This window comes from Fragaria vesca, linkage group LG6, assembly GCF_000184155.1.
Source record: "Fragaria vesca subsp. vesca linkage group LG6, FraVesHawaii_1.0, whole genome shotgun sequence".
NCBI classification, from domain to species: Eukaryota; Viridiplantae; Streptophyta; class Magnoliopsida; order Rosales; family Rosaceae; genus Fragaria; species Fragaria vesca.
The window spans coordinates 35,517,199-35,536,921 of NC_020496.1; the positions used below are offsets into that span (position 1 = coordinate 35,517,199).

The 19,723-nt window shown below is 38.8% G+C and overlaps 4 protein-coding genes across 4 annotated transcripts; 2 read left to right on the plus strand and 2 right to left on the minus strand.

Moving 5' to 3' along the window:
• Nucleotides 1-3,557: 3,557 nt before the first annotated feature.
• LOC101293921 (zinc finger protein ZAT5-like) lies at nt 3,558-4,352 on the minus strand. Its single transcript, XM_004306218.1, has one exon. The coding sequence runs from the start codon at nt 4,350-4,352 to the stop codon at nt 3,558-3,560; it is 795 nt and encodes a 264-aa protein (XP_004306266.1).
• A 4,309-nt stretch (nt 4,353-8,661) lies between these two features.
• Nucleotides 8,662-10,233, plus strand: LOC101304205 (tankyrase-2-like). Its single transcript, XM_004304434.1, has 6 exons — nt 8,662-8,866; nt 9,276-9,367; nt 9,455-9,533; nt 9,618-9,712; nt 9,852-9,947; nt 10,030-10,233. Exons 1-6 carry the CDS (start codon nt 8,698-8,700, stop codon nt 10,108-10,110), a joined length of 612 nt encoding a protein of 203 aa, XP_004304482.1. The 5' UTR covers nt 8,662-8,697; the 3' UTR covers nt 10,111-10,233.
• A 3,409-nt stretch (nt 10,234-13,642) lies between these two features.
• Nucleotides 13,643-16,177, plus strand: LOC101294207 (pentatricopeptide repeat-containing protein At3g57430, chloroplastic-like). The gene has a single exon (XM_004306219.1). It carries the CDS (start codon nt 13,643-13,645, stop codon nt 16,085-16,087), a length of 2,445 nt encoding a protein of 814 aa, XP_004306267.1. The 3' UTR covers nt 16,088-16,177.
• Nucleotides 16,178-16,641: 464 nt separating this feature from the next.
• LOC101304494 (ras-related protein RABC2a-like) lies at nt 16,642-19,540 on the minus strand. The gene is made up of 6 exons (XM_004304435.1): nt 19,335-19,540; nt 18,787-18,855; nt 18,516-18,581; nt 18,059-18,180; nt 17,724-17,852; nt 16,642-16,985 (listed from the first exon to the last, which is right to left on the minus strand). Exons 1-6 carry the CDS (start codon nt 19,468-19,470, stop codon nt 16,884-16,886), a joined length of 624 nt encoding a protein of 207 aa, XP_004304483.1. The 5' UTR covers nt 19,471-19,540; the 3' UTR covers nt 16,642-16,883.
• Nucleotides 19,541-19,723: the final 183 nt, after the last annotated feature.

Genomic DNA, 19,723 nt, shown 5'->3' on the forward strand with positions numbered 1-19,723 from the left:
TCGTTGTCTATCATTTCCATGGGGCAAGCATCAGGTGCCAACTCATCAGCTTAACATTAAGTTTATTTGACTTGCTTACTTGCTTTGGCATTTCATGCGCCGAGTCTGCGTGTTGTGTGTTTGATTCTGCATATTTGGTTTGACATTGATGCTTGAAATGCTGGTTGGTTTCTTTTGGTCTGTGTAATGAGAATGTTGTTTGGCTAAAACTTTTGTTTTTGTTTTAGGCTCTAAGTTTTGTTTGAGAAATTTACCACTAGATACATTAGAAACTTGAATTTAGGTGTAAGCGAAAACCCGAAAACCTTTAATTGAAGAGATGTCCTCATGAACCGGTTTTGGGTGGTGAGCAATGGTTTTCCTAGAATAGTTAGGATTCTGTAAACTGAATAGGTGGGAGTGATGCCTTTTTGGTGAAGAAGAGAAAGTTTCATCTGTTACTGCAAGATACTCGTATGCTCAGCTTTGTTCTGTTTAGTGGTAGTGGCGGATCAGCCGGATCTGCCCTCTTTCATTTATATGTTTTGACCAAAGTGGTATATTATTGTTATTATCCACATATCTGCTGTATTGTTTTGGATTTGCTGCTAAGTGCCAGCTTCTGACCATGATAATGTGTCAATCATAGATGGTTGGTTATGGATTAGACGGTACTATACGCACGATATATAGAAACGCGTGAAATATTAGCAGAAATAGAAATTTTAGGCGCAATAGAAAGGAATGCTGTAACCAGGGTGTGGGTATCTAACTAGCTATGTGATATTTTTCTCATTTGTTTACATCCTACTTGTCTTCTCTTTTAGCTTCTGCATTGTGTTTTCTCCGGCTGGTCTAACCAGCTGGATGCTCTAATGTCATACATATTGTTGCTATACCTAACTCTGGAGAGCTTTCTTTTGTAGGAGAACTATTGGTTTCTTTTGTCTTTGGGGAGCCATATCCTTTGGTCTTTGGAATTTAATTTGAGGTACATTTCTCTTCAGTTATGAATTTAATTTGACAAGTGATATTGAGGTTGTCCTCCAGCAAGTAGGAAGTGCATCTTTTGGCTGCAATGTGTGTCATCTTTTGAGTTTTATCCATATGAGAAACTGATGGAATTGGAATTCCTAAACATAGACAAAGGTTAATACATCTGATTTACAAAATCAGATGAGTTTCTAATTATATGGCTGTTTCTTCGAGATATTTACTACATTTAAGTCTAGGTGTCATATTCAAGTGTTTTTCTCTCTTCTTGTTGCATGTAGTCATCTGCTTTTCGCGTGCTCTTCTTCCTGAAAACTTTGAATAGATATCAGTTTCTGTGATATGCATTGGCAGTTGAAAATTATCAACAGGGTCTGCAGTGGTTCCAGTACGCTTTGCATCATGTAGGAAAAGATGGATCGACAAATCTTTTGAGTTAGTTTTAGAAAGGAGAGTACCATGCCTATGCATCTATGTTATTACTCCAGCACTACAAAGGCAGCACTACTAAGTCGTTACTTACTTTGCGGATGATATTATCAGTAGTATTTAGTCCTTGTATCAGTACAATTGTTAAATGCTAGCTGCAGATGTATTGCCCAGCCTTGTAGACATTAGATTTGCTTATTGCCATCTGTTGACAGGGACAAAGCCTTTTCTTTTACTTCAAAAGCAAACTATCTATAGCTGAGTCAAACTCATCCGTCCTTTCTCTCTCACAGAAGCAGGGAGATATTACTCTAATTAACCATGTAAAAGTAACAAGCCTTCTGGTAAACCATACTGAAGGTGAAAAGATTAGTACACGACTCGATTTTACTGGAGCCATATATGCACAATCCTCACAATTTTTTTTTTCAATATTGTGGCTTTTCTGGTGCCATGTAATATAACAGAAATGGAAAACAGACGAATATTGAGGTATGAAAATGTAAAATTTTGGTAGTTCGATAAGAAATTGAAATGACCGTATAATTCGAAGAACTTTTTTTGTAATTAATCCATGTGTTTTATAAATTGTCATTATGTATTTGTGTTTCAAGGTCCAACATTTGGGGCATGTTTATTGTATTATTATGCTTTAATGATCGTTTTCTACAAAATATAAAGATGCTTTTTCATGTCCTAGCTGATTCGCTTATAACCTTATATTTAAGCTCACATTGCACTTGTAATTGTTTGTCTGTCATTTGATATTTTGGTAGCTGAATTGCATTCTGGTCCCCTGTTTTCTTTTCCTTGGTGTAATATGATTCTCAAAATATGTTCTCTCCATATCTTTGTTTTTTTTTTTTTTTTTTTTTTACAATTTTTTCCAAACTGACTACTGTACTGTTCTGAACCTGTCATTGCTTGCGTGAAACCTCCGACGTTTTGTGCACTTCAGTGTGTTTTTCATTTCTCCTATAACGATCACTGGATGCTCTGTTATGTACTTATGTTTCATTAGTACTATTAGCATCAACTAGCATCAACTACTGAACTTGCATAGCTTGAATGGTTTGTGTTCGCTGAAAGTCCTATTTTATTGAACCAGTGTTTTTCGTGTACACTAATCTCACATGTAGTATGTATGTCAGGTGTTCGATCAAAGTCCTCGCACTTGCAAATAATAAACCACCGTCCATTATTTGCATTCATTTTCTTAAGATCTTTGTTGTGTAAAATTAAGTGTGTTTTCAACTGGCGATTCTAACTTTATTTTGAACGTTTAATGAGACAGTTTCAGGATGATTTTGATGAGTGCCCCGACTAATCAAACTTCAATGACTTGGAGCAGCGTCTAAATGGTTTTGTCTAGCTACAATAACCGTCATATGTTGTTAATTGTAGAGCTGTTGTCATTTAGCTAGCTTAATTCATGAACATCTAATACGGCTTAATCCAGCGAATCGTTATGCTATGCTTCAGAATATTGGATCTTAAGTGAGTTTATTTGGACTTGATTTGTTTAAGGTAATGACATGTCTCTTGCTTTAATCTTATGCCCATAGTTTGAGCCAAGTACCTGAATGACTGAATCTGAGCTTTATACATGTACCATCTTTATGCTTTACCAACTATAACAAACTGATTTCTCAAAGAGGTAGAGAGTGTGGTAGATCATTTTCCTTACAGATGAAAAGGTACTGGATCCATCGATCCATAAAAGAAGGGCAGTTAGCATCACTAGCAATTTGCTTATTTCCACCCATTTATGTTTTTGTCAGTTATAAGAAACAGATCGACAAAACAAAGCGTTTTCCTTTTCTTGCAAACCAAACAAGCTAAGGGAACCTAATCCCACTACTTTCGGTTCAGGTTTTGGTGGTGCCAAACTCATCCCAGCTGCCAATCTCTCCTTAGAGACTACTCAAAAGGGAATGCTCGATCTCTAGTGTACTCCAACATCGGGATCCCAGTTTTTAGTTTGTGAATATAATGTAAAATACCAGAAAAAATTCAACTATATATATGATCATATCAAGTTTTGGACAAGTAAAAGAATCAACAATTAATCGAATGGTATCAGTATAAAAACAATGTCAAATAATCAATTGGGTTACAATGGTAGTTTGTTGGTTTTTTTTTCTTGCTCTAGCTGTTTAGTAATGGCATCTCACCAAAGGAGAGGCAGAGAAGACAATGACTTGTTCCTTCTTGGAGCTGGAAAATGGCAATTTGGTGATATCGAGCCGCTCTTCTTCTGGCGCAGGAAGATTAAGGTCTAACTCCAAAACACTTCTTGGCCTCTTGTTAGATGCTTGATGAGATTGAGGACTACTCATTGTTGGAGCTGCTGGTGCTGTTGTTGTAGTGTTTATGAAAGTTCTGTGCCTCCTCATATGACCCCCAAGAGCTTGACCAGAAGCGAACTCAGCCCCACACACTGAACACTCATGAACCTTGGTGCCTTTGCTATTGCCAAAAACCCTATTCGATACTTGTAACGAAAGCGTTGTGCTTGTTGTGTTGTTGTTAAACCGACGATCATACTCGTCTTGATCTTCCATAAACGACAACGCTTTCTTGGGCTGTGCTTGTGTTGTGTTGGTGACATTACTGATGACCTTGGGTTTCTTGTGACTCGCTCTATGCCCACCTAGTGCTTGGAAAGAAGAAAAGCACCTGTTACATGTCTTGCACTCGTACACATATAACCCAGGAGCAGTATCAGCAGCAGCAACAGCCTTGATAGGCTGCTGTTGTTGTAGTAGTAGTAGTTGTTGTTCTTGAACTTTTTGGATTTGTGTCTGACCCGACTGAGCCAAAAGTATCAAACAGTTAGCCATGTCTTCTTCTTCTTCTGTAGTGCTCATCTCTGTGAGTTCAGCTGAGGTGGCCGGCGAGGCGGTTGTCTCATCATCTTGATCACTAACTCTAATCGGAGTACTCATCATTCCCGATTGATGATGATGATGATGATCTTCAACGTCATCACCACCACCACCAGGACTAGACGAGCTTGAAGCTGTTGTTGTCAACACAATCGGAGAAGACTGCCTCGGACGCTTGGTGCGCTTTCCTTTGATGATCATCATCTGGCTCTGGTCCTCCTCAAGATTTGCAGCCTCCATCATCATCATCATCATCCTCTAGACACCGCCACCAGCACAACCCCCAGATCACACAAAACCCTTTAGGATATCACAAAGCTAAGAGAAAGAATCTAGGGAGAAACAACAGAGAGAGAGAGAGAGAGAGAGAGAGAGAGAGAGAGAGAGAGATTGGTGGTGGGTGAAGATCGAATGAAGCAGACGTTTGAGGAAGTGGGGTGTAATTATAGTGATGAATAATGGTGGTGAGGAGGCGAGTTTCAAGTGGGAGTCTATAAAAAAGAAAAGTTGAGTGTAGTAGTAACCGTGTATTTGCAATTGCCAAGCTTGGCGTTTTTCCAACCCTGGAAGTTATATATAGACAGGCAATATATGAATTTCTATGTATATATATCTGAAAGATGATGCATTGCACTATATATATTTATATACATACAGGTGTGTATATAGAGACAGAGAGAGATGCAATGTAAGTATGAGGAAGCGAGGCAAGGAGTGAGATTCGGTTGGCTTTGAAGCAAACCCATTACTTTTCTCCAACGATTCCTTTCTGGAGTTTCAAAATTGGTTTGCGTTGCAAGCCTGGACTACCACAGAATTTTTGCTTTTCTTGCTTGAGTGTGTTTTCTTTGTTTGCACAGACTATTTATAGGGTCTGTGAACAGTGAAGTTTAACTAATCCGCAAAACTATTATTCGTACCACATTTATCGATCACATCACAGATTTTCGCTCACTAAAACGTCTCGCTTACAGACGTGATTAACAGTTCAGTTTAACTAATTTTGCTGTGATTTGTTGGTGGAGATCTTTCAGTGACTTGTGAGGATGAGATTTTCGTATTATTGACTAAATCATATTAAGCAGTAGTAGCAGCTCTACATGTGCAGTTGACCAACCCACTTCATATTAAAGGGTTAATCACTTCTTGGTTGGACAATAGACCCAAAAATCACGCTACTCCTATTATGATAATTCAATTATTTGATTGACATTTTCTGCTCCATTCAATCATTTGAGAGTGGGAAATAAAGCATAGAGACAGAGTTAACCTAGCTATGTAATTCAGAGTCTCCTAGCTATGTAATTCAGAGTCTCGAATAACATAACATTATAGGATCGAATAACATACATAACATTATATGATCGAGCAAACGTATATATTTTTGTTTTGTATATTCTTGCGACTTAAAAGATGTTCGAGTTGTACATTGTACATGTGACTTGAAAAGAGGCATACTATGCTGCATGAATACTCAATCTCCTCCCATGATTGCGTAAAAACAATAACAGCAAGAGTATAACTGCAACCAAGACAACATTATATTCTGGGAAACGGAAAGGGTAAAAGGAGTAAAGTTTCTTCTCTAAACATGTAACAATAATACACTTTTACGTTCCTTTAATATTTTCAACTCATAACACTTTTCAACTCTCAAGTTATGAACTTATGAATAGCAGTAGCAATAAAGTAGGGCTGGTCAGTTTATTCTGTTTCTCCAAAAATGAACCAACCAATCACAGCACATATATGTTTCTAACTTCCAATCTTTTTCCTATCTTTTCAAGTAAGGTAGGGAAACCCTAACATACATAGTTACATACAGGATGATCATTACAATGAAAGACTTCGAATCTTCGATGTCAAGTGTTCGATCTCGTAAGACCTATATCCTTTAATTTCTGTGTTTCTTTTACTTATACATGAAAATGAGATCGTTTAAACCCTAATACGACATCATCTTATAAAACAATCAATAAGATATAACACCATGTATTCATATTTGTGGGCGGTGACCAAATTGGAAGGGATATATGTAGTTGATGAGGTAGATAGTGTGAAGTAGATGGTGAAGAGGAATGGGTTTAGAAAGAGATCAGATTCTTGGCGTAAAGAATTATAGGGGGAGGAGGAGGAGGAGGGGTTGTGAAGGGCACGTAATAGCCAAGGCCAGCATCAGCAGTAGTTAGTGACCCAAAGTAAAGCATCAAATTTCAATTATTGTTTAGTACTCTTTTGCGTTTTTTGGTTGGTGTCATAACATGGGGTTTGCTTCACTAATTCTCCTTTCCTCAAATTCTTGTGTTATTGTATATTCATATTCCCACCACTATTCGTCTATACCACTAGTCTACTGCTGCTGCTGCTGCTACTCATCCACTCCTTATCATCCTCCAAAGCTTCTTTGTATCTTAGGTATTAAAATATCTAAGTACATTGCTCTATTTTGAATAGTGAGAGTACCCATTTCTTAGAATAATGTGTTCACTAGAGGTTGAAATATTTTGTTCACTTCACATTCATGTGACAGCCATACTCATAGACAAAATTGATTCTTGCCTATTGGAGCCCCCATAGGAACAAACAAAGAACAAGTCTTGTCTCTAGATGTGCCTTGAATTATGCCAACTTCCTCATTTGTATGTAGTTTTCATCCATGTCATATATGTACGTATTTCACTTATGTGTTTCCAGAAGTTAATGTTTATGCTAACTTTTGTTATGTTCTGAATTTCTAAAAACAAAAAGGGATTGTATTGTTAATTTTGACTAATTATGTTCCGATTGTAATTGAGATTTTCTGTTACAATTTCTTTCTTCTTTTAACAAAAAAGACACTAGCATAATAAGCAAAAGCATCTCCAAGAAAACATGCATGATAAGTCGGTAAGCACATTCCATTATTCCTTCGTAGATGTTCGTTTAGCATATAGTTTAGGTCGGTTTGGGAACCTAGCTAGGGATCATGACATTATGCATGGTTGGTATGGACACATGTGATGTGATATAGTGATAATAATGCAAAACCTCGAGTGAGCTAAGCTAGTTAGGCATTAGCTTCCCGAGAAGTATGCCTGCCTTCTGGCTTCTGTCTCATAAGTACTGAAGTCCTTGCTAAGGCAGCTAATGGGATGGGGTCAGTTGCTCACATGAATCATGAGACAAGTTTTTATTCCACTCTAATTTGGCGAACCCCATATGGCATTCCAGTCAATAATTGAACGGGAGCAAATTTGCTCCCCACCCACTTAAATGAATAACACCTGTCCCACTCTCACTCAAAAACTCTCCCAACACGTGTCCCGCTCTCACTCAAAAACTCTCCCAACTCCCTTTCTTCTTCTTCTTCTTCTTCTTCTTCTTCTTCTTCACAACTCTCTGCAACTCCCCCTCCTCCACATTCAACCCTCCCCAACCCCCACCCCAAGCCCTCTCGTCCGACTGCCTCCGCCTCTCTGTCCTCCATTCCCACCGCCGCCTCCCCCGTCGTCTCTGGCGCCTCCACTGGCTCCGGCCAGTACTTCGTCCACCTCCGCCTCGGCTCCCCTCTGCAGCCCCTCCTCCTCGTCGCCGACACAGGCAACAACCTCGTCTGGCTCTGCTGCTCCGCCTGCAAATCGTGCTCCCGCCGCCTCCCCGGCTCCACCTTTCTCGCCCGCTACTCCTCCACATTCTCCCCCTTCCGAGTGTTTCCGCCTCTGCTGGGAGTTGCAGAGAGTTGTGAAGAAGAAGAAGAAAGGGAGTTGGGAGAGTTTTTGAGTGAGAGTGAGACAGGTGTTAGTCATTTAAGTGGGTGGGGAGCAAAGTGGGGAAGTTAGGGTGGGGAGCAAATTTGCTCCCATGATTAAACCACTTAGTCTCATACTTGTAATTGGTTAACTACACGAAGAATTTGCCACCTTGCGAATAAATGATGCTCTTAAGTACTAAGTCTACCATGTTGAGCTAGAATCATGTACATGTTGAACACTTGAATGAATATATCATTCGTTGAATATAGGTTTTAGTTTATCTTTTATCTAACAGTTTTAAATGCATTTAGTGTAGATAGTGTGGATGTAACATGTCGTAGAGTTTTTAAAATGAAAATTAAAAACACGAAATGATGAATAAGAGAATTGACACTTGATACATTCATGATTTGGATTGGTATAGCGTCATGTCTAGAAAACTCCTTTTATGTTGAACCTAATTCATATGAAGACTGACGTCACTACATCAAATATTATAGTGAGCCTAGCTAGGAGAAGTTCCCTTTAGTTTTAGATGAAAGTTTGGGCTAGTGCGAGCCCGACCCGGCCCAAGTGTCGAAAACAATATAAGTGGGGGTGCAACTGTAGTACCCTACCGGCGTCTAAAACCCCCTATTGCAAATTCAGAAGAAGACGCAAACCAAAACCAAACAACAATGGCGGTTCCGGGCAGAGGTCTAGCGGAGGCTGACGACAACGATGAAGAAAACGCTCTCTTTGAAGAAGAGGGTTTGGAGGACCTTGACTCTCACGCGCCTCCTCATCTACGCGCCATCGCAGACGCCACTCAGCTCGGCGACGTCGACGCCCTCCGACTCGCTCTCGGTACTTATCGCTTCTAAAATCTTATACCCATTTCGTTTTTGGGCATATTTTCTAGTTGGGTTTCTTAACTTTTTGATAAAGTTCAATGATTTGATTTGGGAATTTAGCCCAAGTTTCATTTTTGTTAGACTTGTGTGTATTCAATCCAATATTTATGATGAGATAATGTCTGTATAGATTGGTTATATAAACTCTAATAACTCTAAAAGTTAAGTGCTTGTGGTGATTTGTTCAATGTACAAAGCATTGGATTTCATGTTGCCCCTAGTTGGTTACTTTGTGGATAAGTGCTTTTGAAATCAGTATATGTGAATTTTATTGATCATGGGGTGTTTGATTTCCCTTTTTGGTTTCTGGGTGTCGATCAAATTTCTGATGATGCTTGTCTGTCTTTTCGGGTTTTGTGCAGATAACTTGGAAGGCAGTATTGATGAACCGGTGGAAGATGGGGACACAGCTCTGCATCTGGCTTGTCTCTATGGTAAACTTTCTTGTGTCCAGGTGGGTACGCATAAAGTTTTGTTTTTCATTTATCGTTTGGAATTAATGACTTTGAACTGAGAATAATTTGACTTTTTCTTAATGTAGTTGCTTTTGGAGAGAGGGGCAAATTTGGAGGCCAAGGATGAAGATGGAGCTATTCCTCTGCATGATGCTTGTGCTGGGGGTAAGATTTAAGAACTCAATACCAATTTGTAGTATGAGTTGTCCTTCTATGCATTGTTTGACTTTCCTCAAATGATGTGTGCAGGATACACTGAGATAGTTCAACTTCTAATGAACAGTGCTAATGACACCGAGTGTGTCAAGAGAATGCTAGAAGCAGTTGACGCTGAAGGTGATACTGTGAGTATAATTAATCACACCCTCCTTCTGTTTTATTATGAATCTCCAATGGTATCTCCAATGGTGAATATAAATAATTCTTGAATTTCTTAAGTACTGTATTGGAAGTTGTAATGAGCCTTTCTTATTTATTCCACAGCCTCTGCACCATGCAGCCAGAGGTGAGCATGCTGATATTATAAGATTGTTGCTGACTTCTGGAGCTTCTCCTACAAAGGCAAACCTGTATGGAAAGGTTCGTCGTTGAGTCCCAGTTTACTCTATATTTTCCGGCTTCCTCTGCATTTATGGTGTTTTTGATCAATTTCTTTTGGCAGATTCCAAGTGAGTTACCAGAACTGAACACAGAAGCTAAGGGGATTTTAGAGGCTGCTGCTGGTGCTATGCAATGCCAGTAAGCTTTACTTGCTGCAAAAAGAATTCTAGATTTCATTTAGGTTGTGAGCCTGCTTCTTTCTGTGGCTTCTATAGATCAGCAACACCAAAATGTGATCATGGCAACATGGCCTCTTTGTTTATTATTTGTTAGTTGTTAGTGTCAGAATTAAAAATATCAAAAAATATATTAAATCAGCACATTCTCTTCCTATGCAAGGTTTTTCGATATATTGCTGTTTTTTTTTTCCCTTCTGATTCTTTCATCTGATCACCCTTTTGAGGTTTTCATTAGGACATTACATCAGTAAAACTCTTTTGTTTTAGATCATCACAACCTTGTTTTTAGAGAGCATTCATACATTGAACTAGATCTACAGATCCCCCACCAGACCCAGCACATGAACAAGTAGAGACCACCAATTGAACCCAAAAACAAAGCACCAATGCGTAATATTAGCCATTCAGAAACAACAAAACACTCAATAACGAAGGGAAATCACATTGAACAAAGAACTCAAACAAACTGTAGGGTGACCGATCATAAATGGCTGGTGACCGGTCATGGTGGTATAGCAGTGATTTCTGGGGCAACGCATTGTCTCAAACCCTAGTTTTAGGTGTAAACCAAGAGCGGATGTGAGGTGAAACTCATAAATCTAAAAGAACAGATGGTCAAACTCAATAGGATCATTGCTCTAGCAAAAGTCAAATTAGTCACTAAAGATTTCTCTTGGAGAGGTACACTAAGCCTTATGCATAGCTGTTTATTTCTAAAGGAATGTGTGACTTGGATTAACAAAATGAAATCCTACTGCGGACCAAAGAGAGTGATATCTCGATTGTTAAGAGGCTGTAATGGTCTTGCATTCATCCCATTCTGCATTCAAGTTAATCAAAAGAGCAACTTAATAAAATGAGATTCTTATTAAGATCTGCAGATTATGAGGTCAATCGATAAAAGTAGAGGTTACTTGCATCGAATTTTTCAATTATCCCTAGCTGTTCTGTTGAAACAGAAAGTACCTGAGATGAAATTGTGAATCTAATTACTAGAGTGTCGAAGAAAAACTTGGTTGTTTATGGTGAAATGAAGAAGATTGAGGTCAGGTATCTCTTCGTTTACAGTCCAAATAACCCCTCCAGTGCAAGGAGGGGTCGTGAGAGAGCCGATATATCTGTAAAATCGTGAGCTTGGCCCTTTGATTGAACTTGGATCAGTCACTCCCAACCATGCCACCTCTGTACCTCCTAGGGATGATACATCCTTGCTTATCTGGAAAAAAAAAAATTTAAGAAGGTGATGGTAGAAATTATGCCACTAGCTTCCTAGTTCAACCAATGCTACATGTATATATGCAGCCTGTTCTTTTTCCAAACACAACTTTACCTTTGACAGGAAAGGATCGGGGTTGCCAATCTGGTATAGGAATGCGACTAGAGCTACATTGTTGTTCTGGCTTTGGTGAACCATATGCAATTCCAAATCGTAACTGGTAGAACTAACACTGTTTAGACATATTTGATCGAAGAAGCATTTTTGATTTTACAAAAACCGAGAAGCAAAGAGAAATGGAAACCTTCTGCCATCGATGAAATGTTCAGATGATATGTGCCAATGACATCTTTTGAGGAAGTAATCAGTGCCATTTATTTGAATTGACCCGGCATCACCCTCCCATTGAATCTGCAACATGAGGTAGAGATGATACTCTAATCTAACTTGTGATAGCTAAAAATTTGAATCCCATTATTTTCACCTAGAAATGACTAATGAATAATATTAGCTAGGCAGTTCCATACGGACATAGCATAACCATCATGCTTCATAGTTGCGTCTGAAGGCTTATAGCTCATGCTAAGATCATCTTCTGTTGGGATTCATTTTCTAGCATTTGAATCCAACAAATCTATTGGCGATTGTAAATCTCCATCTTTGCATGCCTTCCATTCTTCCTTGAGCTCTCCCCAGTGTTCTGGTCCCTTAAGGCTCCCTTGATTATAATCATACCCTATTTCTTCCGCTGCAACCAAAACAAAGATTTAGCTCGGTAGGTAGTGATTATGATGATGATGATGATGATGAATTCATGCGCTTATACATTTTTGGCATTACCTCCTTGGCTTCTGACGGGTTTGATGGATTGCCAGGACAAAAGAAAGAGAGTGAAAGCAAAGAACTGAAGAGGTGCTTGCTTTGATTTAACCATCCCTACTTCTGCAATGAATGAGGGATCAAACTCTCATACAAACAAGTGAAACAACCTAAAGCAATGCATGGCATTCCGTCTTTCTAGATATATAATGGAACTACAAGAACAAGGATATAACAGAACCTAGAAACTAGTCAATTTCATAGCATGCAAAAATTACTAAACCTTTGTAAACAAATTAGCATCTCAGGAAATTATTATGTGAAGAGTTGATATGTTTCATTTCAGATGTGTTAATTACACAAGGATCATCCATTCATTCACAAACGTTAAACACTTTAGATACAACACTATCAATAAATCAAAGAGAAGAATACTAACCTTGAGTATCGTCGTCGATCTTTGAGACTTAGATCTTCGGCTTCTCACCAAGGTTGAGTTCCCCTACAGAAAACGATTATTGTAAAACTTGGGTGATGGTGAGAGCAGGGACCAAAGCTCTTATATAAAACAGGTACATGAGAATGGTAAGATCTCTCCCATAATTGAGGAGGATATCAGCAACATTGGTATGTTTGGTATACCAATGTTTGATGGAGTTGTAGACTCTATCTCAAAATTTCTCAAGATTGTATCCTCTTGTTTTCTCTAACATATCAAAAACTACTTAATTACCATAAGTAAATAGAAGGATTCTCAAATCTCCTCTATAATTATAAGGATTCTCAAATCTCCATATATACAATATGAAAAGCATACATTGAATTGCATGTATCTCAGTGATGTTGTACCTAGATGAAAGATTTTCCAGTTATAGGACAAAAGTCATAACACTTTCTAATAGGTTGCAGTAGATCCTTAAAATCAAGGAACGAAAACACCGTTAATTCACTTTCTTCTAGGTTGCAGTTAATTCACTTCATGCTTGTGATCATCTTACATATTGGCACCTCTCAATCCTAAAGTTTGGCTCCGCCACCGGTGCGGATACACTTAAGGAATTGCGACAATAGTAGTATTAACTATTAAGTACTAACACTCAACCAGACCACAACACTCTGTGGTGTTATATGTTCTTGGATGAATAATTCCTAACCAAATAAACTACAAAAAAAAAAAAAAAAAAAAAACCTACTGCCGACGACACTTTCGTCGCCTTAACTTAAGTACCGACGAACAAAACAGAAACACTCCCTCTGTGTTTCCTTATCTTCTTTGCACACTCCCGCCAAATGTGCCTTCACATTTCCTCATGGACATACGCATACCCATCACTCTAAGCCTCCAAAACCCACCTCAACACTTCCGCACCAAAAACCCAACACCAAAAGACTTCAATTCACTCATCAAGCAACACGCCAACCTCAAAAACGACCATGCAATCCTCTCAACCTATGCCCACATGGAGTCTCTGTCCCTCTCTCCCAACACCTCCTCCCTCCCTCTCGTCCTCAAAGCCTGCGCGCGCCTCGGCGCAGTCGAGAGAGGGAGGAGCATCCATTCTCTTATTCGGAACTCGGGTTTCAACACAGATGTAAGAGTTGGGACTGCTCTTGTTGACTTCTACTGCAAATGTGGGCTCATTGAGGATGCAGTTAAGGTGTTTGATGAAATGCGTGAGAGGGATTTGGTTGTGTGGAATGCTTTGATTCATGGGTGTGTTGGGTGTGGGTGTTTTGAGGAGGGGGTGGAGTTGTTTAGGGAGATGCAGGGTGAGGGGTTGAAGCCGAATTCGCGCACCGTGGTGGCGGTGCTTTTGGCTTGTAGGGAGGTTTCGGGGTTGGGGGCAGGGAAGGAGGTGCATTGTTTTGGTTTGAGGAATGGGTTGCTTGAGGGGGATGCTCATGTGGGGACTGCTTTGATTGGGTTTTATGTGGGATTTGATGTTGGAATGGCGCGGCTTGTGTTTGATGAGATGGTTGTGAGGAATGTTGTTAATGTTGTTAGTTTGAATGCGATGATTACAGGGTATGTTGATGCTGGGGAGTACTTGGTGCCATTGGAGCTTTTCGTTCAGTTGCTTGAGGAGGGGGTTAGGTTTGATTCTGTTACTATGTTGGTTGTGATTCAAGCTTGTGGGAAGATTGGTAATGTTGAATTGGCCGGGCAGATTCATCAAATGGCTGTGAAGTGCGGCTACATCAGTGATATTTTTGTAGTAAATGCGTTGCTGAATATGTATAGTGAGTGTGGATGTTTTGAGTTATCGCGTGCATTGTTTGAAACTGTCTCAAACCGTGATGTAGCTATGTGGAATTCCATGCTGGCTGCATACAGTGAATATGGTTTATATGATGAAGCCGTGAGTTTATTTTCTAGAATGAGAAGAGAAGGATGCGTGGAAGATGAGAGAACTGTTTATATAATGTTATCTTTGTGTGAAGAATTATCTGAAGGCTTGAGGGAGGGCAAAGGCTTGCATGCTCTTGCGCGCAAGAGTGGGATGGAAATCAATGTTTCTTTGGGAAATACATTGTTAAGTATGTATGCTGAATTTAACTGTGTCGAGTCTGTTCAGAAGGTTTTTGCTGAGATGAAAGGTTTAGATGTTATCTCATGGAACACTCTGATCAGGGCATTGGCCTGCAATGGCTTGCGAGATGAAGCATGGGAAACATTTGGTGTAATGCGAGAATCTGGAACCAAGCCTAACTCGCACACCGTCATATCTGCCCTTGCCAGTTTTGAAGATGAAACTTGTGTAAATACAGTGCGAGCAATCCATGGTTTTGTAATGAAACATGGTATTGAAGTAGACCCATCTTTGAACACTGCACTAACAGATATATACATGAATAGTGGTGATGAAGCAGCAGCTAGGACTCTGTTTGAGGACTGCCCCCATAGGGATGTGATCTCATGGAATGCTATAATTGCCAGTTACGTCAGAAACAATGAGAGCAACGAAGCTCTGTTACTTTTCAACCGTATGATTTCAGAAGTGAAACCCAACTCTGTCACGATCATAAGTATACTCTCATCATGTACCCAAGTTGCATCTCTGCCTCTAGGTCAATGCTTGCATGCTTATGCAACAAGGAGGCACTTCTCATTTGACTTTGATTTGTCTCTTGCAAATGCTTTTATATCTATGTATGCTAGAAGCGGTAGTATGCAATATGCTAAAAGGATCTTTAAGAGTTTACCGACGAGAAATATTATCTCATGGAATGCGTTGATAACTGGCTACAGCATGCACGGTCATGGATATGATGCTATTCTTATGTTCCAACAAATGTTAGAGGATGGTTTCCAACCAAATGGTTCTACTTTTGTAGCTGTTCTATCTGCTTGCAGGCATTCTGGTCTGATAGAGATGGGATTGAAGCTTTTCCACACTATGGTATATGATCTGGAGATAACACCCAAGCTTGTTCACTATGGTTGTGTCGTTGACCTTCTTTGTCGTGCAGGCCGCTTAGATGAAGCTAGAGAGTTCATTGAGTCAATGCCTATAGAACCAGATGCATCAGTGTGGAGGGCTTTGCTCAATGGTTGTCGAGTTAATTCTGCAGTTAAGTTAGCTGGAGAAATTTTTAAGAAACTGGTGGAATTAGAACCCATGAATGCAGGGAATTATGTCCTGCTATCTAATATATATGCTGCAGCAGGTCTGTGGTTAGAGGTCAGAAAGATAAGAACATTGCTGAGGGAAAAGGGTTTGAAAAAGCCTCCAGGAACAAGTTGGACTGTTATTAAAAGTCAGGTCCACTCTTTTGTTGCCTCAGACACATCACACCTTGATTCAAACAGAATTTATGCTTGTTTAAATTCTCTGTCAGCCTTAACCAAAGAAATTGGTTATATTCCTGATCTACAATGGGTTTTGCTTGAAGAAGAAAATTAAGTGGAAAGAGGTGAAAGACTGTATTTGTGAGGGTTGTGATGGGTTCCATTCATGAATGTGTATGGTTTTAACATGATGACCTTTGCATGGTGGATTACTACGAGGCTTGAATAACAATTCCTTGAGATGCTGTGAGGTGAAAGAAATTGCAGAAGTAAGAATTTCTCTGAAGCATGAAGGAGCCACGAGCATCAGTCTCAAAAGCTGAAAGGACCATGAGAATCAATCTCAAAAGCATGAAGATTCAAACTTCACTTCTGAATTCTTGGAGAGATTATTTGTGAACAGTGATAAAAAAGATTGAACTGTATATACATGAATCTCATTGATGTCATTGTTGCCACAGGCAGAGCATAATTATTGTTTCATTCTTTTTAGCATGTAGCAATCCCCCCACATGTACATGGCCATGATATGTATAAAATGTACTGATATCAAACACTTGTAGCTTCTTATAATATAGCCAATCTAGAATTACAAAGCTCATGCTCCACACTTTCTTTTTGAAGAAAACTTCTGAAGCTCATTCCACAATCAGAATGATAGAAAGCTTATATTTAACAATAAAATACTGGCATTTCTGTTTTTAACATTACTAAGGAACAAGGAAAATACATTTACACAAGCTAATACAGATGTCATTTGAGTGCCAATTTCTCCATTGTCATGGTATAATGATATGTGACTCAATAACAAGACAGTAGCAGTAAAGCAATAAGAAGGGAGAAAATGGAAATTTACATATACATGATGTTCAAGTCAAGCTTAATATTGAAGTGCCAGTTGCTGTATTTTATCAGCAACAACTAGGAGGCGCTTGGTTTTCTTGTTTCTGCTTCAAAATGTTCCTCTTTGCTACAGTAGAACCCTCTTCTAAGAGGCTAGGAATCTCCATTATCTGTTGCACAATTCTATCTTGTTAGAATTAAGAACAAGAATATGCATCCTATGACTAAGTAACTCTTGGTTGCATAGTCTATAATCCCAGGGTGGGCTCCTTATGTACCTAGGTAATTATCAATTGTTATGCAGCTTAAATATATGGATAAGTTATAATTATATGCATAGTCAACAAATTACAATACACTTGCTGACTTGCATGAGAACTTGGATTCTGAAGTACCAAATGTACTTATGCCTACTACGCAATACCAACTAGCTCAAGTTCCTTCCTGAAGTTTGAATACAACCAAAAATGAGATTACTTATTCCTTGTTCTGTTGCGACTAGGTATTTTACCCATATGTTTATATATTAGAGAAGAAAGCCATTTTCTATATCAGTAGCAGGAGCTAAGATAACGTTCTTCTGTGGGGGATAAGCTATGTAACATAGCTTTTAGTTGAACTGAAAATTATTCTCTCAGCTTTGTAAAAGATTAGCAAGGAGCAGATAGAGGCTTGGTGTATACTATTATGGTATAGGATTTCCTGGTCAGTTTATGGACAAATTTCTGGCATCGCTGGTGTTTCTTATTGTAGTAATATTTTGAAAAGAAAAGGAAACAGTCAAACAGAAAAAGAAAACAAACACACATATGAGAATCAGATTCGCAAGTTAGTTCTTTGCTTTTTTCCTGAAACATTTGAATGCCACAAAGTCATTACAAAGAAGAAGAAAACTTTCTCAAAAGTACCTTTAATGCTAGCTCTTGAAAGCAATGCTCCACATTTTCTCTGGTCTTAGCGCTGCATTCAAGAAACATGCATCCAATATCTTTTGCAAGAGCAATGCCCTCTTCTCTACTCACAGCCCTCTCAGATTCCTGAAATTACACCTAACTTCTTTCTTATACGATCCAAGAAAATGAGACAAACAACTACATTTGAAGAGTATGCTACTATATAATAAGGCATTCCTGGCTGTCTATTAACTGCGAGAGAAAAAAAAAATCCCAATACTATGATCCATATCAGGAGCATTATTTTCTTCTTTATTTTCAGGATAAGACAGAGAGAGCGTGAAACTTACTCTATCAACTTTGTTCCCAACAAGCACCTTCACACAGTCCTGATTCGTTGAGTACAGTTCCACTTCTTTAGCCCATACTTCTGATAAGTTCGTAAAGGTGTCTCTCCTAGTCACATCATACACTAACATAAAGCAAATGAATCATCTGTTAATCGAAATGGGGAAAGGATAGCATGCAAAGGATTTGCGAGAACTTCAGACTATAAATCTCGAAGACTGCTATAACTATTCAAACTTATTAGTAGTTATATAGAACTGTTCAAGATCTATTCTCCCCTTTTCATAGTTCATATGCATTACACTTACTCATAGTAACGTGTGTAAAATGAACACTAACAAGAGAAATTAGATAACTGCTCTGCATTTGCTACATGGAACCAATACCACATTTTCTCTCTATAAAAAGTTGTGAAAGTTGAAATATCCATACAGAATGAAGTGATTTTAGATAGCATACCAAGAATGATCCCTTGTGCACTTCTATAGTAAGAGCTTGTTAATGTTCTGAATCTTTCCTGTCCGGCTACAATAGACAATGTGATTTCATATGTTATCAAACAATTCTATATTCATGAATAAAATTCATCATTCAAATAAGAGAAAAACTGGGTGCTCGCTCTGAAGCCCCTTAACAAGTTTACACTAATTCAGATGATTCCCATGAACAAGGGACCAAAATAAAATTTGCATCACAGGATGGAAATACAGACAAGTTCCACATGAAGTACCTGTATCCCAAATTGTCATCTTAATTCTCTTCCCACCAACAGTGAGCAGCTTAATTTTAAAATCCACACCTGCAATCATAGGAACAAATCCATCAAAATGAATGCATCAGACTGGTGGTCTCAATCAATCCAATTACAAATTCACATACTTTGTAAAAGTTAACTATATCAAAATCATTGTGTCAATCAATCCAAAGTATGAATTCCTACATATGAAACGCTAAAAGCTATCAACTTCCCTCGGAAATTCACAAAAAGTCTAATCCTTTTTCTGAATCAGAAATGCATCAACTCAAGAATAGACTAACTCAGTTGCATCACAAGAATAAAAGAAAGCAGAAAATATAACTGAGCAAAACACAAGAAACCCCATATAGCACCAAGAACGAGCTAGTTATTCAAAATCCAAAACCCAACAAATAGATCCAACAGTTCATCTCAAAGACATGCAGAAAAATCAAAAACCAGTAAAAGGGTAAGCTCTTTCCTCATCACCCAAAATGAAATGCCAAGCTAAAAATTAAAGCAAGATACAGAAAAAGAGTTACCAATGGTGGGAGCAAGATCGTCGACAGAGTTGGAGATGAAGCTAACAAGAAGACTACTTTTGCCGACGGCAGAGTCTCCGATGAGCAAGATCTTGAAGGACAGATCGTAGTTGTTGCTCTGCCCTGAAGAACCCATTTTGGTGCTGATGATTAATGCTTTTGTTCTGCCAAAGTGTCAATGTCTCTTCTCTCTCTCTCTCTCTCTCGGATTTTAAGTACAGTGAAAGAAAGATGTATATAATGGTGGATGAGAGAGAAGGATGGTGTTTTTGAAAAGAACGGAGGGGAGGCTAAAGAAAACGGCTATACCTGAACTTCAACTACCAATGTATTTATTCCTTTTCCTTTTTCTATGCTTTGCTTTGCTTTGCCTTGCTTTTCATGTATAT

Coding starts and splice junctions, on each gene's coding strand:
- LOC101293921 (XM_004306218.1), bottom strand. CDS start 4,352: ATGATGAGTACTCCGATTAGAGTTAGTGATCAAGATGATGAGACAACC.
- LOC101304205 (XM_004304434.1), top strand. CDS start 8,698: ATGGCGGTTCCGGGCAGAGGTCTAGCGGAGGCTGACGACAACGATGAA. Junction 8,867..9,275: donor CGCCCTCCGACTCGCTCTCG/GTACTTATCGCT, acceptor GGTTTTGTGCAG/ATAACTTGGAAGGCAGTATT. Junction 9,713..9,851: donor TTGACGCTGAAGGTGATACT/GTGAGTATAATT, acceptor TTTATTCCACAG/CCTCTGCACCATGCAGCCAG.
- LOC101294207 (XM_004306219.1), top strand. CDS start 13,643: ATGGAGTCTCTGTCCCTCTCTCCCAACACCTCCTCCCTCCCTCTCGTC.
- LOC101304494 (XM_004304435.1), bottom strand. CDS start 19,470: ATGGGTTCTTCAGGGCAGAGCAACAACTACGATCTGTCCTTCAAGATC. Junction 18,856..19,334: donor CGATCTTGCTCCCACCATTG/GTAACTCTTTTT, acceptor CTATGATTGCAG/GTGTGGATTTTAAAATTAAG. Junction 17,853..18,058: donor TTGGGAACAAAGTTGATAGA/GTAAGTTTCACG, acceptor GTGTAATTTCAG/GAATCTGAGAGGGCTGTGAG.